The following is an 18664-nucleotide window of genomic DNA, read 5'->3' on the forward strand; positions in this document are numbered from 1 at the left end:
TTATGCAAAAAAAATAAAAAAATAAAAAACAAAAAACTGTCTAGCTGACGGATTTTTTTCCATAAGTGCGGATTTGCGTAAATCAGGTTTGCGTAACCCGGAGAGCATCTGTAATCCAGAGTATATTAGTAAATTAAAGAGGTAAGGTGGGGGAGGTAATATCTTTTATTGGATTAGTGAGACAGTTAGCCAGAGCTCACTAACAGAAGTTGGTCCAATAAAACATATTATCTCACCCATCTTGCCTTTCAAATATCCTGGGATCGACACAGCCACAACACTGCATATACTAGTAAATGTTCTGTAGCATATTTTGTAAAAAAATAACCAAATCTTAGTGTGCTGAAGCTCCCCTAGAGCATCAGCTATTAAATCTTTGCTGAGAACTGGGGACTGTCAATTTTTGTGGTGGTTATAAGGGGTGTGATTTAGCAAGGTGTATGTTAGTGAGGTTCAACTGTATTAAAATACATTGTATGTTCAATGCAGTCATTAAAAGTATATAGTGGATCTATGGCTCTGTCAGACCTTAAACTTACAGGACCTTTAAAATTGCTGTTCATCAGCTTGTGGCAGCTGTTTTGGATTTTATCTCAAGCAGGTGTTTCTGTGGCTAACTTTGAAAGTTATTGTAAGATGTGCACAAGCAAAGCTTGAAAAATCATAGTGTCTCAGTGGTATTGCCACACTAATGGTGAAAGAAGCCCTTTCAAATTTTATGGGCAAAGCCAAACCCCTTTTTCATGTGACATTTTTCTTTCTTATTCTCGGGCCAGAAGTTATTTTGTAAAATTTGATAAAATTCTGTTTCGCTGTTTTGAGAGATCATTTTAAAAAAAATATTTCATTTCAGATTTTTTTCCCCACTATAGATACAGTAGAACCTCAGAGTTACGAACACCTTGGAAACGGAGGTTGTTTGTAACTCTGAAATATTTGTAACTCTGAACAAAATGTTATGGTTGTTCTTTCAAAAGCTTACAACTAAACATTGACTTAATACAGCTTTGAAACTTTACTATGCAGAAGAAAAGTGCTGCTATCCCTTTATTTCTTAGTAGTTTATGTTTAACACAATATTGTACTCTATTTGCTTTTTTATTTTTGTCTCTGGTGCTGCCTGATTGTGTACTTCCGGTTCCAAATGAGGTGTGTGGTTGACTGGTCAGTTCATAACTCTGGTGTTCATAATGTTGAGGTTCTACTGTATCTCAATATTGGCTTTTTCTAAAAAAAACAAACTTTGGAATTAATTTGGGAGGAGTGTCATTGACATGGTGGCTTGACAAAATCATATTTTAAAAAGGTGACATTCAAATATAGGAGAACAGTAGAAATAGCATTGTCTATCCTATTTTTTGCACAATACATGAAAATGCAATGCTAAGGATATACTGTGTAGTCTGCAAATTCTAGTATCACACATTGAAATAGAGTGTAGGCTGGTTAATAGGATCCATCTTAACCAAGACCACTCAGAGGCCCCTGACTTCTACCCAAATCTCTCTTCCTGTGAGTGAAGTACATAGAGGAGAACCTAGGAGGGAATTCAGACATTTCAGTGACTTCCAAACTCAGATGTTGTGGTAGTGCAATGATTAATGTAGGCAGCACCTCCACCAGTACATGGAGCTATAGCCTTATCTTAGTGTTAAGTTGTTGTCTTGTGTGTTATGTTGTTGATCTGACCTGAGGGAGGAGTCGGGGTTAGCAGAAAGTTCAGTCATGTCAGTGTGTGCTGGAGTTGGTACCTGCAGTATCCCAATAGAACTCTGTGATTCTATAAGCAAGTATTACAGTAGGTTCTTGTGTCATTGCTGTTGTTTCTCAGTTAACCATTTTTCTTCAAAAACAGAAAGATGAACATAAACTCTCAGATCAGCAACAGGCAGTGAATTGGGGTCAGAACCCACTGCCCATCTACCTGGCTCTCAATGTCAAGGACAACATTACCACTAAAGATTTTAGAGGTAATGATTATATTTCAGAATTACAGCTGAGTTTAAATCTAAGAAGGTCCTACTTAGGCTTGGACACACCAATGGGATAACACGGGAACCTTCCAAACTTTCACCCTGTGACTGAAACAATCCTATTAGGAGGGTTAACAAAGTTTGCATACTTTAGCATACATATATTATTGTGTTTCCTTATGTGTGTGCACATCTACACTGGGATCTAGCCAGGGCCTGAAGTTAAATGTGCAGGATTATGGTGAAATAGGCTGTTCTCCCAGTATTACTCCATCAGCCTGATCGGAAGCAGGGATTGTGGAAATCTTGTAAGAGCCCATTCTCATGAGATTTCCAGACACATCTTGCAGACCTTAGAGGTCTAGATATTCAGTTAAGTATCTGAACTTATAGGCCCTTAAAGAAACTAATTCTCTGAACCTTTTGGAGATCACTCACCACTAGTTCAGTGCTTCTTTTGCATGACAAATCAAAAGGAATAGAAGTCAAATTACATCCTGGTCTCCCTTTCATTGGAGGAACAAACCCTTTCCTCAATGAAAAGGAAGTTGAATCTATGTTCTCTTTCAGACCCAATATTGCTCCATCAATGAATCTGAAATGGACAGGAAGTGGAAAACAAAGTGGTGTTACACTATTCTCGGTCTTCATTTGACACATTCATAATTCTGATTTAGAGGGTGTACATGGGATTGAAGTGATGCATAGACCTCTTGCTGGCCCTTGCATAGGGACAAATATCACCCTATATGTATCGCTTACATTTACTTGGTACATGAGTGTTCTGACCATTGCCAGATTAATTGTAAATATACCTTTTACCCATTTGAAATAAAATGTTTATATCCACAGAGCACTAATCCCATTCCACTGAGAGTTCCCATCCATTCTCTTTGTAAGAGTGGCTATGCCCCAGGAGATGCTCCCCAGTGTTTGCAATGCTGCCCACCTTTAGGTCCTGTCAGGGGAGAGCTACTTGAATTGTCATTTGGGGCTGCATAGGAGCCCTGTCACTATAGGTTGCCATGGGGACATGCTGACTCATTACTCCCCCCCATTGCTCCTAGCTTTGCCCCTCTTCTGCTACTTTGGTTGATTGGCTGCAGGCTCCCCCATGGAGGGGTTTGGGGTTCCTTGAGCTGCCACAACCCCCAGACTGGGTGGACCTTGTGCCTCCGGTGACAAAGCTCATGTAAATTGAAAATGAATTAAGGCCACTGTCTGGCCCATTTTGAGGACAGAGCTACCCCTCCATTTGTTAAGTCCTAAGTCACTCTCCATGTCCTTCAGTGGCACTCATAGTAAATAAAAATGGCTAGTTACAAACATTGGTGGTTCCTATAACATAGTTCACCTTGAAAAAGCTGAAACTCAGAAGGTTTATTCTACTTTTAACTCTCTTTACCTGCTGGCTAACACCACGTCTAGTTACCCACTGCAGTTAAATAGTTTTTTGTGGCTCTGTTTGCAGAGTGGGTGGAGTTCACCCCCTATGAGGTGGGATTCCTGAAATATGGAGCCTTTATTCGTGCGGAGGATTTTGGAAGCGAGTTCTTCATGGGCCGGCTGATGAAGAAGCTCCCAGAATCTCGGATCTGCTTCATGCAAGGTGTCTTATTCACTTGGGAAAGTGTTTACCTAATAAGAACACTAACAGCAATGGAAACCAGTGCCTGGCAAGCCACTGTTCTGTGACTGATTGTAGTGGTGCAGTATTAATTGCAGAAAATGTTTCTATACCTTAATGAGCAGCAGATAAAGTTAAATGTGATTCTAAATCTTCCTAATTGTTCTTAACAGTTGCACTTGGTTTCATTTTCTTGTGATTCCAAATGATAGATTCAGAGCAGATATGAGGTTTTATACATCTTTAACACCTGAGTTTGCAGAAAACATCACACACTTTTATATTCCAAATCCCTGCAGTTCAGCCCCTTAGGGCATAGCTCTATTGTTAATTTATAACCCTGAGGAATACAGCACCATAACATTGAAAATTTAGCCCAATAAATAGCAGCATGTCTAAGCCCAGTAGTAATGTCTTTCATTCATACTGTATGCCAACATCTCTTCAAGGATTTAAAGAATAGTTACATGTATTAACAATATATAGTAGCAAACGGGGGGTTATGAAAGAAGCTGGAGAAGCAAGGTATAAAAGAAAATTATATATCCACAGAAATTTGAAAAAAGAGAATAAATAGAGATATAGAAAGTCTGCTATCTTCTGGCTGTTAGAGAGATAAGGACTAGAGCACCTCAGAATTTTTTTTGACAAATTGTTTTCATTGAATAATGCTGATTTGTCCAAACTGAAACTGTGAAATTTCCTGACTTAACGGAAAAAAAAAGTTGGAAATTGTCAAAATGGGAAAGTATATTGTCATGTTGGTTTTCTGCTTCAAAATGATTTTTGTTTTGAAATGTAATCTAATTAGATGGGGGAAAGGGTCTAATAAAAGAAAAAAGTTGAAATCAAAATGCAAAATTTCAAAATTATCAAAACAAAATGTTTGAATTGACCTGAAGTGGGGGAAATTTTGGAATTTTGGTTTGCAAATATTTTTGAGATTTTTGACTTTCAGAAATGGGCGGAAAAATGTGAACTCTCAAAAATATTTGTGGGATGGGAAAACTGTGTCCCATTCAACTCTAATGATAACCTCTGTGGCTGATTCCCTGAATTAGTGCTGATTAGAGAGAGTTTTAATTTGAATTTTTTTTGATTAAAATGCCTTTCTATTAAAACAAAGACTTTTGAAAAAGGTTATTTATGTATTTTTAATGTTCTGGGTTTTTAATCAAACTAAATATTTTGAACTGTGTTCCCTCCCACTTTTCCACCCTTCCATTCCTGTTTGCTACTGAATGCAGTAGAATGAATGATATCTAGGGTTCTCCCTCACCCCCCACACTTTTTTACTTTTCTTTTCTCTGTTTTCTTCAGCCACTCTGTAGCTGTTCCAAAGTGGAAAAAGTCTTGAAAAGTTACAGAATGGCAAAAGGAAAAAAAACAAAATAAGTTGGGAATGGGGGAGCCTGACTTTGGAGATTTTTTTATTCTACTGCATTCAATGACAAAAAGGGAGGGAAAAAAGAGAAAGGGGACAAATTAAAATTCAAAATTGTCAAAGACATATTTCAGGGAAAAAGAAAAACAAATTGTTCCAGGTCAAACACTAGGAAATGGAAACAACTTTGAAATATCCTGTGAAGTTTTTACCATTTTTGAACCACCTCTCTTATTGAAATACAGAGTTCCAACAGCTGAGGAGCAAAAGCTGGATTGAGGAATGTGCCAATATTTGGATCTAGGTGATAGTCCAATTTCGGAGGTCTCTTATTTTGATAATTTACAGTGATTATAAATATGGGTGTAAATCAGCTTTGCAAATTTAACTCATATCAGATCTGCAGACGTTGCACCCTCAGGAGAGACTTGCTTTACATCCTTCTTTTCCTGCTCCAGGAATCTAGTTGTAGAAGCCTGGGCTATATGTTAAAATTAGAAAGAAACGTGAAGCAGATTTGTGGGGAGTGACAAAAGGTCATGTTCACTACAAATGCATCAGTCTTCACTTGGACTCATATGTTGCTATAAAATCTCTTCCCCTTGATAGGAATGTGGAGTAGTGTATTTTCCAAGAATCTCTTGGATGCATGGCATGCAGCTGACAATTCAGAGGACTTCTGGCACAGATGGACCCAAGACAGAGTGACTGAAATAGGTAAATCTGGCTTTCCCTTCCATTTTGTTTTGATTGCTCCTGTATGCTCATCTGATGTGAGAACTATACCTTGGCAGTGTGCTCATTCTCAGGGCCAGGGCAGGGCCAGGAAAGGTAAGCACTGCCTGGTGTTGCTGAATAGCACTCTCTTTGATTGATCTTGAAGCAGCAATTATAAGATACTCTTTAGGTGAAGGAGAGTTGCCATAGTGTAGGGCCTAATGAAAAGGAGCTAAGAAAAAATGAGGTAGTCTCAAGATGTCTCATAAGGACCGGGAAGAAGAATTTCCTCTACTGAACTTAGTGTTCATGCAGGAAAGCACTTAGTGTTGCTTCCCACATAAAGCATATTTTGCCTGTGTTCTGGAATCTCTGCTAGCCCCCCAGTTTGTTTCCAGATGCAATTCAAAATGTTGCTTTTTACTCTAAACATTTCCCCTGGACTACGTTGGACACTACCTTATTCCTTGTGTGAAACAGCAGCAACTAAGGTCAGCTGGACTGCACAAGCTAACACCTTTGGGTGTAAATGGGTGGGGCTGATAGCAGGGCATTTTCAATGGGGGGTCTTTGACTCTACAATTTGCCTCCCCTTTTCTCTGCATTTACTGACTTTGAGGTCACGTTACAAAGTCAGTCTATTTCCCCAGTTTTCCTAAGCTAGGTCTTACGCTAGGGAATTATATCGTTATAACTATGTTGTTTATGAGTATATGAAATCCACCCCTGAGCGATCCAATTAAACTGACATGACCCCCTGGTGAAGACAGTGCTATGTTGATAGGAGGGCTTCTCCTGTTGACATAGCTACTACCTCTTGTGAAGGTGGAGGTGAAGTACCTATGCCAATAGGAGAACCTTTCCCATTGGTGTCAGTAGTGTCTTCACTGAAGTGCTACAGCTGCGCTGGTTCAGTGTTTTAAGTGTAGACTTGCCCTTAGTGTTGGGGTTCTGTGGGAGTAAGTAGAGCAGGGGAGGGAAATGTTAGTTTTGCTGGGTCCAGGAAACTATTAATATGGGCTTTAGGCCTACTGGATTTGAATGTTGTTGTTTTATTTTTTGTAATGTATACATATTTATTTTATTTGGACCTTTACAAATGAGCCCTTCTACAGTTTTGAGTGCAAGTATCCAATATACCACACAGGCAGTGAAACTGTGTCACAAATGGTCTTCAGAAAACCCAGATCAAGGGAGATGAAATAGTCTGGCCAGTTCTTCCAATTGCTTCCCCCAAGGAAAAGAATATCATGACAACGTTGTCTAATTTGAATCTCAGCCCTCATTCTGAAGGTGCATTAAGGTCCTGATCTAAAGCCCATTGTTGTCTGTTGAAAGACTCCCATTGACTTCAGCGGGCTTTGAATCCAGACCTTAGGCGCATGTTTAGAAAATTATATAAATAATAAATTATTATTATTACTACTATTGCAGAAGACTATTCCACACCTCCCCCTCTACCTGCCCCTACGACATGGATAATTTATGATATTTCTACCACCTTTCTTCAGAGGAAGAGCCTGATCTACCTGAGAGGCCACATGAGATGGCTACTTGTATGTACACTCCTGCAGGAGGCATTTCCAATGCACTTCGAGATATTTTAACGGATCGCCCAGCGGTATCAAAGTACCACAGTTTCTTAAGGGGTTTTCAGATGCACAACGAGTACACACAGCATGAGCAGTTTTCTAAATGGAAAGGTATAGTACTGCCACTCAGTTTTGAGTGGCTTCCTTTGAGATAATTTGGGGGTCTGGAATTTAGTTAGGGAAACTTGTATGTCTTGGAGAGAACTGAATGGGCTTTATGTTTAACTCATGCATCCTGAATAGGACAGGGAGAATGAATTAGCTTCATTTTTTAAAATCCGTTCACCCCAAATCACAAAACTTGAAGCTAATTTTTAACAGAACTATTTGATTCATCTATTGAATTGTTTGGAGCTGAAAGTGCTTAGTAGAATTGCTTTAGTGGGACCCCACTCATTTTGCTGTAGGTCACATGGAAAAGCTCTCTCAGGTTTGGCATGATTCATAGATTTTGATGAACAGACAGAAGAGACTGAATGGACGGTCAGAAGAAATGCCTTCTCAACCTAGGAGAGGCTGGCTATTAGAGCCAGTGCCTGGGGTGAAGTAATAGGAGGATACCAGAAATGGAATGACCATCTATATCAGAGAGGACCCATGTCAAGGCATGGATTCTCAGCCTGAGGGTCATGGCCCTCCGGGGGAGTGAGAAAGGGAATTCCATAGCTCCAGCTAGATTTTAACAACTTTCCTTTTCGCCTAGATAAAAAGGGGTCCCCAAATGATAGGAGGTGGGGTCCTGAAACTCTCCCCTCTTGTAACATGGGATCACAGTGCAAAAAATGTTGAGAACCACTGCTGTATGGCACGGGCAAGCTATAGTGGTATAGCTGTCACAAAGCAAAGGAAATTGTGCATACCTTGGGCGGGAGGGAAGCTGTACTTCTCTTTTCTGTCTGACCCTTGAAATTCAAGAGGTAGCAGATCTGCTCCTGCAATGGTTCATTTATAAGAAATACTTACCTTTCAGACACTATGCTAGACTCTTTGCCTAATCAACTGAGACACACTGCAGAGCATCTGGAGCTGGTAGATACTGCATTCTTCTTTGATACCAGTTACCCACCACTTATGAGACCAGAGAGGAAAGTGGATGTCATCCTGCATTTGAACTACAGTGGAGGATCACAGACAATGGTAAGAGTGGTCAGCTTCTCCTTTGTTTTCTTCAGTAATGGCCAGTTGTCTGTAAGTCTTTATTAGCCAGTGTTAGTAACTTCCTACTTTTAAATATTAGAAGAGAAAGGTGATTCCAGGAGGAAAAATCTTGATCTAATTTGAACTACTTTGTAGATAATGGCATGTATCCCTGTTTTGGGAACAATGGTCTATGCTCTACCTTTAATTAAAGCATTGTGTGGCGTGGCACTAAGCAGTAGTGATGGTTGAGACGCCACTTCCATTAGAAACCTGTCCCATATTTTAAGGAACAAATTCAACTCTCTGACAGCCATTAGGGTTTGAATGTTCATTTTCAGTCCACATGTGATTGAAAAAAAAGTTTGATAAAACTTTATTTGGTCTTTTTTATTTATTTACTTCCTGAGTTATCCAAGTGTGATTTAATGAATGAAAAAATTCTTCACATGCTTGTTGGTGTTCCCATTTAAATGTCAGAGTTGTTTTATGAGAACAGCTCACTAGATTTCAGTGCATTAGAGTCAGATTTTGACTGAGAGTTCTACTTCTGATTTGTCCTCAAACACAAACCCTAAAACGGAGTCTAAACCAGATCTGCCGGCCACCTCCCTGGCCCATCTATATTTAAATGCAGACATTATCTTCGGTAACACCATTCTTTCCTTTGAATTCTTGCTGTGTTGTTCCCAGTCAAATTCCTGTTTTACAACTCTCTTGGCCACTTGTGTCTTTAAATGAATAGTATAATTTTGAACTGTCTTTGCAATCTGTACTAAGTGTTTTCCTGTTTTGTGCTGTAAGATTATTTTTGGACAGCCCTCCAAGGAACAAAGTAAAATGTATTCTCAGCAACCCTTTTAGGGTGACCAGATGAGGGAAAGAAAATATCGGAACACATTGGGGGGAGGGGGAGTGCAAAAAAGCCGAGTCAGTCCCGCCGGCGGAGCGAAAAAGAAACTGGCGTTGCCGGCGGATATCTGGACAAATGTATCGGGACGTCTGGTCACCCTAAACCCTTTTAATGTAACCCATGTGTCTCCAGTCGCTTGCATTCCTATTGGCATCCCAGTACAATCCCATCCTGACTTTTGTCTATTTGTTGGTTCTAATGTTTGTTCTGTTCTACGGTGATCTAGCCTCTGGACCGGGCCTCCACGTACTTCTCAGAGCAAGGAATCCCATTTCCTAAGCCTGTGTTGAATGAGGAAGAAAGGAAGAATCTAAAGGAGTGTTATATGTTTGAAGATGGAGAGAACCCAGGTGCTCCCATACTGCTTTATTTCCCACTTGTGAATGACAGCTTCCAAAGATACATAGCACCTGGTAAGTAAACAGCAGTCAGTCATTGCATTACAGTCAGCATGAGCAGCCTGCTCACTCTCTAGAGCTTTGTGTTTTATTTCATACCAATAAACATTTCTCTTGTCTGGGTCCCTTTTCTACTTTCAACATGACTGACTTCTAAATGACCACTTTCAGCCAGTAATATCACTCATTTATAGAGTTTGGGCAAAAATTTTCAGTTTTCTGGCAGTTCCCAAAAACTCGAAAATAAAAATTTGTTTTGGATTCAGCCAAAACCAATTTTTTTCAAAATTTGTGACGATTTGAAAAGTTTTTTTAAAAAATTCAAGCTGAATGAAATGTTTTTAAATTTTAAAAAGTGAAAATAAAGGACATTTAAAATAAAAATGGTTTTGAATCAAAAAATCAAAAAGTTTCAGTTCAAAAATATCAAAACTTTCCCCCCAATATGAACATTTCAGAGAATTTTATGTGAATTCATGAAACATTTCCGTGTTGCAGAGTCTGAATTTTTCACTGAAAAAAAGATTCTGTTTGAAAAATTTCACCCAGCTCTACTCATTTGTTCCGTATGACAGCCCTTATTTTAGTCTCACATTTACCTTAGTCTGACTCAAACTTGGTGTTATCTCACCAAGTATTAGTGTAAATTAATCAAGACCACAAAAGTTTAACATTGAGGTTATAGAAAACATTCAGTTTAATATAGGTTCAGACACCTTTACAATATTTTTTTATTCCATGACTTGTTTTTTAGGCCTTTGTTGAACAATTTGGAAGGCCACAACAAATTATTTAGGTCTTGGATGGCTGAGAGCTAGGCTTTCAATATAAATCATGTGTTCAACATGTAAGTTACTTGAGGCAGCTGTGGGAAAAGGTGAGGCATTTGAGGTTGTAATTCTCTCCATATGTTGGTGTTACTCAGCTTTATGTAACTTTTTTCATCAGATTTGGGTATTGCAGTTTTCTTGTTATTCCAGGGTTTACCTCAGACAGGGATCTGGATAAGAAGGAGGTGAAACTGATTAGCAGACTTTGCAATAGATCCAAGAAGCAGAGCAGAATGTCAGAGCAAATTCAGAATCATTAGACTTGATTAAGCGTTTGAAAAGAACTTTTTGTTCACCTTGCTGTATAACTGGTATTAAGTGTCAATTGATGACATAGAAAACAATTGTATGCCTTCACAATTTTTTCACTGAAACAAAATCCTGTTCCTATACTAATCTCCATTGCTCCTTCTATTGGCCACAATGATTCACAGTTTTAGGATACTTTTGGACTGTCATCTACTCATGGATTATGAGGGAGTAGTGGTAACTGTGTCATGTTGAAAAAGGATACGTTAATCATATGAATGTGGGTATGTGCCACTATTTTTTGTGTCTGTAGTTAGCTAAGATGACGTGGCCTTTCTCTGATGATATGGAGTCAGCCACCATCATTCATGACTTTGTCTCTTCCTGCTCAGTCTAATGCACTGTGCTGTGCTTGGGGATACTTTTGCAGACCACTCAAAAACTTCAGTGAGTACAAAATGTAGTGGACCATCTGCTCAGTGGAGTGAGCTCACATTCGCACATTATACCTGTGGTCTGTGAATTGTACTGACTTCCTGTGCACTGTGGGAGAAATTCAAGGTGCGGGGTTTCATTTATAAAACCTTCAGGACTTTAGGATCTGGCTATGGGTTCTACACACAACTGAGGTCTGGAGGAAAAGTGCTCCTTGTTGACATCTTCCAAAGTCCAAGTTTAACAGCCTTTAGAGTGCAGCGCAAAGCATATCTTTTAAGTTGAGCAGTTGTTTGATTTCAGATGATTGTTGGGAAGGTTTTTCTGATGGGGTGAAGCAGACATGGGAGGAGGCTGTTTGTACTTTATACTGTGGGCCATTTGAGGAGGTGGTTGTTTATGTTGCAAAACTACTGGATGAATCACAGTTTTTTCTTTTTATGATCATTTCTGGAGATACCAGTTTTCTACTTCTTCCTGCTCTCAACGTCCCGTTTTATTTTTTCCTCACTGTCATTGAAACCTCTTCCTCTCCAGACTGGGTGGTAGACATGCAGTCCTCTGTAAGACCCCTATAAATGACTTTCCATGGACTGGACAGTAGGAGGTGCTGACAGCAATGCAGTCTCCTTCATCCTCACACTCATCACATTAGGGTTCAGATTTGAGACTGATGTTCCAGAGATCAAAGTACTGGATTGGCAATTAAATCTGTCAGCACCCTCTGGGCTGTTCTTGACACAGTGTATTAGATGGATATGTACCACAGAGTATAACAGGGCCTCAGTAGTGAAACCCATTGTTTCTGTTTTTTTCATTCCCCAGGTGTGGAACGCAGTGCATCAGAAATAGAACTGGGCAAAGTTGATGTCTCCAGTTTCTATTCCCCATATTCTACAAGGGAGGTCTCACTGAAGGCACAAGATTTCAACAAGCTGCTGAAACTAACTAATTACAACATCCAGAATAATGAAAACTTGATTCTTCAGGCCTTGCATGCAGCTGTGAGGCGGAGAAAACAATCTCAGACCCAGTCCCCATCCCAAGCACAGTCATCCTCCTGAAAGAAATCTTTCCTGAAACCCCTCTTCTGGCCTTCAAACAACCCCCCAATCGCTCCCAGATCATCATCCTCACAGACAAGGACACACTAACTCAAAGCGGCATCAGACCCTGCCAGAACAACAGATGGAAAACCTGCAGACATATCTCCAATGCTACAATGATCAACGCCCCACTCAACACTTCTTTCAAGATCCATGGGTTCTACACATGCCTATCGCAACATGTCATGTACCTCATCCAGTGCACTAAATGCCCCAATAACAACTATGTGGGTGAAACCAGACAATCACTATACTTTTGAATGAGCTCACACAGAAAAATGATAAAGACAAAAATACCCTATCACTTGTGCTGAACACTTTTCACAAAGCGATCACTCCATATCTGATCTCTCAGCCCTCATCCTCAAAGGAAACCTGCACAATTCCTTTAAAAGATGAGCCTGGGAGCTTAAATTCATAACTTTGCTAGACAGTAAAGTCATGGACTGAACAGAGATGCTGGATTTATGGCTTATTACAACAATCTATAACTCACTATCCCTCCCCCCTCCATCTTTCCCCCACCCTTTTTGCCTCTGACTGGTAACAGGCTACTTTACCTTGAATGATCCCTTGAAATATGTGTCAACTACTTATGCTAAACAATCTGTTCCGCCTTGTATTTAGCTGTGATACTAAGGGCTTGGCTACACTTGCAAGTTACAGCCCAATAAAGGAGCCCCGGGTGCCCTAGCTCACTCCTCGTCCACACTGGCAAGGCACGTAGAGCGCTCTGTCTCCGCAGCTACAGCCCTGCTGGCACTCCACCTCGGTGAGAGGAATAACGTTTGCTGCGCCTTGGCTACAACACACGGGCATCAGTGTGAATGAGGTGTTGGGTTACTGCGTTCTGATCGGCCTCTGGAAACGTCCCATAATCCCCTTAAGTCAAGTGGCCACTCTTGTCATTGTTTTGAACTCCTGTAGGAATGTGGAAATGCCCTTTCAAAGCTCCATTTCTGACAGCTGGCATGCAAGCCATTAGTGTGGAATGCTGTGTGTGTGAGAGAGAGAGAGAGGCGGGGGGGAGGAGGGGTCTGCTGCTGTCTGAACTTACAAGACAGCATGCTGACATGCTCTTAGCCCCCCAAAAACCCACTCTCTTCCCACCACATACACACAACACACTCCCTGTCACACTCCACACCCCCCCCATTTGAAGAGCATGTTGCAGTCACTTGCATGCTGGGATAGCTGCCCATAATGCATTGCTCCCAATGCCGCTGCAAGTGCCACAAATGTGGCCACACCAGTGCGCAAGCAGCTGTCAGTGTGGACAGACTGCAGCGCTTTCCCTACTGCGCTCTCCGAAGGTGGGTTTAACTCACAGCGCTCTACATCTGCAAGGGTAGCCTAAGTACATTTCCCAGACCTGAAGAAGAGCTCTGTATAAGCTTGAAAACTTGTCTCTCAGAAGTCAGTCCAGTAAAAAATATTACCTCACCCACCTTGTTGCTCTAATCCTCCTGAATGCTCTATCTTCTACCACTTGGAAGTGACTAAAGCTTTCTCATGTTTGGCCAGACCAATAGATGTTTAACTTGGGATGCTTTGGTGGATTCTGATCCATTCCAATTAAGTAGCCATCCCAGGAAATAAAGTTATTTGAGTCATGACCTAGGTATTTGTTTTAAGTAAAGGACAGTTCATGGTATTTTATGAAATACTATACATAATATACACATTTAAAAGCCATAATAAAAATGACAGCACAGTAAACGAGCATGTAAATAATCTTTTAAAACCTCAGTAATTCTGGTTTAAGTCAGGAATGTCTGCTCTGTGAATTGACTCTCTGTCTAATAGTTTTACTCACACACCGACTAGTCTACTTTTCTGGCTCCATTTCACTGTTGTGGAGAAAATGCAAGGATACTGCTGTGTGCATAGGGCAATCAGTGTAACTCCTCCCCAGCTATCTGTTTATTTTCAGCAACTGTTCTCTTTAGAGTGCCTAGTACCTTTTCATCTATAAAATCTCCTGTTGTTTCATTGGCATCCATGTTAACAAAATCCATAAAATCCTTGCCACTCATAAGAGGATCATATGACATTATTGATTAAAGTCATTTATTTTGGTTTTGTTCTCACTATCACATTAATTAAATAATATCTAGCCTTTTAAAAACAGCTCGGTCAAGTGTATTCTTTCATGAATTGCTGTGCTCCATGTAGCATAGAGTATCAAGGAGATTCACTTTCCTCACAGTTTCATCAGCATTAACACGTTGCCTTTCACCTGTTGTTTTTATAAATGTTTTGTTTGATGGTGGCCTTTAAATTTATAATTACGCCCATGTGCTTATTAGTCAGACCAGTCTTGTGATGTTTGAAGAAGACCATCAGCCTCCAACAGTGTCTCTTTTTTCCTGTTCATGTGGGTGTGAGCTGAAGTTATCCACCCAAAGTGAAATTTGATCAACCTCATCTTAGCTCTTGTTCAACACAGTGAGTGAAGCAGGAATCTTATGGCAACAACTAGTATGTGTTCATATACTTCAAGATCATATCTTAATGCATATACACAAGAGGGGAAAGGAGTAAAATACCAATATGCTGTGGACTGCACCGGGGGGTTAGCTGCTATACAATCACATAATATCAAACGCAGCTACTAGGTGCACTGGTATATAATTAAATTACAGCATGGTAATTATGCTGTCCTATATGCTATTGACTAGCTGATGATCCAGTACACTGACACAGAGCATGTGCAATGAAACAGCTGAGGAGACTTCTGTAAAATAAAAGCAGTGCCAATTAATTTTCATAACACTGTCAAAACAATGCATGTTAAACTGTGGTCCACAACTAAACTGCATTTAGCAAAGAACAATTACGTTGATACATCATTTAATGTACTCACAGGAAGGGTATGTGTAAGTGTGAAATAGGAGATGGACCACACTTGAAAAATCAAAAAGCAGCTATAATGAGACACATGAATCTGAGTTATACATGAGATCATTTATCTACCTCTGTAAACACTCATGTATTATTCGCAAGCAACAAAAGTGCTTCAAGAAAAGCAGGTACTAATAATCAAACATCACATACTGATGCATGCACCTAGTGTACAATGAACTCTGATTAAATGATAATTGTAACCAAAATATGAATGTGATGGACATAAAATTGCATGCCACGTACCATGAGGCTGCAGCCTCCACCAAGATGGCAACAATCCAACGGACAGCACATAAACTCATGCCTTTTCCTGCAGTTCCACATTATGCTTTTCCTGGCCTTTGCTGACTGGCCCCCCCCCTTCAGATGACAGGCTAATTTATCCAATCCTAACTCCAGCCTCCTCTTCCCCAGACTGGGTCCTTGCTACCCGTTTCCATCTTCCTACTCACAGCACAAGGTTCCTGACTTATTTCATTGGTAAAGCTTTCTGACAGGTCGTGATGAAGATTGTCCCACTTACCCTGGACTCAGACTGGAAAGCTCAGCCTTGAAGCTGCAACCGCTCAGGCTCCTGCCAGTGTAAAGGTAATAAAGGTGCTTTCCGGTTTCATGACAATTAATAGATTTTTAAGGCTGGAAGGATCATTAGATCCTCTGTCCTGACCTCCTGCATAGCACAGGCCATTACATTTCATCCATTTACCACTCTGTTGAGCTCACTAATTTGTTTCTCTTTGTGGACTAGGGAATGGCATGGTGTCGCGCATGGTGCCTCATGCAGTGGAGTGGCGGAAAAGGGGAGTGAGTGGACCTGGGCAAGACACTTTCAGGTCTCTCGCCCCCAGGAGATGCTTGTACTCACACTGAAAAAGCATAGGACCAGCACCGTGCCTGTTTATAATTCATGGGCTGACAGTTGATCAGCTGTGTGAGCTCTGACAATATTAGCATCACCTGTGGTATCTCTCAGCTAGGCTTTTACACCCTAAGATGTCTGGGGACATCGTCTGCAGAAGGGTGTGTGTGTGGATCTCTGCCTGCTTTTGTGGGGTGGCACAAGGGCCCTGACAGCAAGTGTAATGGTTATCGAATCATAGAATTTAAGGCCGGAATGGGTCACCAGATTATTCAGTCTGATCTTTTGTACATCCCAGGCCGCCAGCACCACTCAACACCCAAACATCAAACCAAACTATTACGGTCCTCAGGTGACTAAACTATTATGTGCCACAGACAGAGAATAGAAGGGGACGAGGTGCACCAATGCCCAAGACCCTGCGATATCAGGGAATTGACAAGTGATGAAAGATATCAGTGCCATACAGGTGAGATGTGGTGAGAGATGCTGGAGGCCTATATGAACATCTAAATGGAGTGAGAGATGCCAGAGCCATACTTTTGTGTTGATGGGCTGTTGGGACTTGGAAGATGGAGGGTGCTAGAGAATTCTGGATTATGATTGTGAGGCTTTTATAATTCTATAAATAGCCCTTGAGGGGTTAATTTACTTGGAAAGCTTGCTAGGAGTTACTGGGGACTCCGGAAGAGAGAAATTGAGGCAGAGCCAACCTGAGGACATGAGGGGGCACCTGGGAAGTGGCCACCTTGTGACAGGACTGATCATGGAAGGTATCAGAATCTGGCTCTTAAAGTAATGAGTATAACTGAATACCATATATATATATAATATATATATATATGTGTGTGTGTGTGTGTATATATACATATTAATGCACTGCAGATTATCTGAACTACACTAGCGTCAAACTATATATGCAGCATTTTGCTCCTCAGTGGCTATTCTCCAACTCTGACCCAATGTTCCAGGATCCATGCAATGCCCCCTAATTCTCACTTGTAGCAAAGAGGAATTGCTGATGCCAGTAGCACTACAAGGTAACACAGGAGTACACTGTGTTGCCTTCTTTCCTCTGTATGCACCTGCAAAACCCTTTTTACTTACAACTGATGTGCCTACGGACCTCTTTGTGCAGGAGAACACAGACTGCAATGTGGCCCATTGGGAAACAACTTTTTTTCCCTATAAAATATTTACTAGAATTTGTTTTGAAAAATTAACTAGATTTTCCAGGCAAAATAATTAAAGTAAAGTATTTCTGAAGGGTTGGGGGAATGGCTGGAAGCAGGAGCCAAGTGGGAATTGCTCAGTGGCTACATGGTGTAGGGGAGAGGGATAACCCACAGGAGCTGTATATGTTTGGAGGATGGGACTGGCCAACTCCAGAAAAGAATCTGGCATGGAGAGGAAGGACAAGGCTGAGCTGTAGGGAGGTAATTTTCACGCAGCACTCGAAGAAGTGTGTGTATGTGTGTGTAATTAAAGTAAAAGTATCTACATTTAGCAAATACATATATTTCAATATAGATTATTATTCAAAAGTTTCCTTTTCATCTATTGCATCTAATACAGAGAGTGATGCCTGAGCCACAGGATTACACAACATGTCTCAAGAAGGCATTGCAAAGTTGGCTTTACACCACCTTTACACGCTTCCAATACGAAAAGTACAGAGAAGAGCTACTAGAATGATCAGGGGAATGGAAAACCTACCTTATAAGAGGTGACTCAAAGAGCTTGGCTTGTTTAGCCTAACCAAACGAAGGCTGAGGGGAGATATGATTGCTCTCTATAAATACATCAGACGGATATATACCAGGGAGGGAGAGGAATTATTTAAGTTAAGAGCACCAGTGTCGACACAAGAACACGTAGATATAAACCGGCCATCAACAAATTTAGGCTTGAAATTAGATGATGGTTTCTAACCATCCGAGGGGTGAAGTTCTGGAACAAACTTCCAAGGGGAGCAGTGGGGACAAAAAACCTAAATTGTTTCAAGACTGAGCTTGTTACATTTTTGGAGGGGACGGTATGATGGGACTGCCTATAATGGCACGTAGCCGATCTGTGATAGCCGGAGATGGGACACTGTCCCCTGCTCTGAGATAATTGCCACCTTAAATTTTCTCTAGATCTTACAAACTGATTTATTGACACCTATACAATTGCCATTAGCTACTTTTGATTTACAAGGCACAGGACAGTGCCAAGACATTCATAAGCATATGCGCTGTTCCTACAAAATCTGCCTGGGGCACGACAGTTTCTTTTCAAAACTACTTGATCTGATGTGGACCCCAGGTTAAAATAAATGATTGGAGAGTTTGGAGATTCAAACTTAGTTTGCATTCATGATACTTTGCCAGCCAGTATACTCCCCCTGAGCTTCCTTTGCTTTCAATGACAGTTCATCTAGTGAAACCTGAATTTCACGCAATTTCCCCCAACATTTGGAGAGATTTAACATAACAGAAAAAGCCTGTCAAAGCTGTTTGATAAGGAGCCATATGCCAGCTCAGGATCAGTGGAGT

At 40.7% G+C, this 18664-nt stretch overlaps 1 protein-coding gene across 1 annotated transcript in view; it reads left to right on the top strand.

Moving 5' to 3' along the window:
- LOC112104913 (cytosolic phospholipase A2 epsilon-like) overlaps positions 1–12319 on the top strand; it is a 43743-nt gene extending 31424 nt beyond the window's left edge. Inside the window, exons 14-20 of the mRNA XM_024197513.1 lie at positions 1856–1970; positions 3445–3582; positions 5594–5701; positions 7213–7404; positions 8264–8430; positions 9570–9756; positions 12081–12319. Of these exons, the coding sequence (XP_024053281.1) occupies positions 1856–1970; positions 3445–3582; positions 5594–5701; positions 7213–7404; positions 8264–8430; positions 9570–9756; positions 12081–12319 (1146 nt within the window). The remainder of the gene's footprint in view (positions 1–1855; positions 1971–3444; positions 3583–5593; positions 5702–7212; positions 7405–8263; positions 8431–9569; positions 9757–12080) is intronic.
- The last annotated feature ends 6345 nt before the right edge of the window (positions 12320–18664 follow it).

The sequence above is a fragment of the Terrapene carolina genome, unplaced genomic scaffold (genome assembly GCF_002925995.2).
Source record: "Terrapene carolina triunguis isolate 2854851 unplaced genomic scaffold, T_m_triunguis-2.0 Scaffold96, whole genome shotgun sequence".
NCBI classification, from domain to species: Eukaryota; Metazoa; Chordata; order Testudines; family Emydidae; genus Terrapene; species Terrapene triunguis.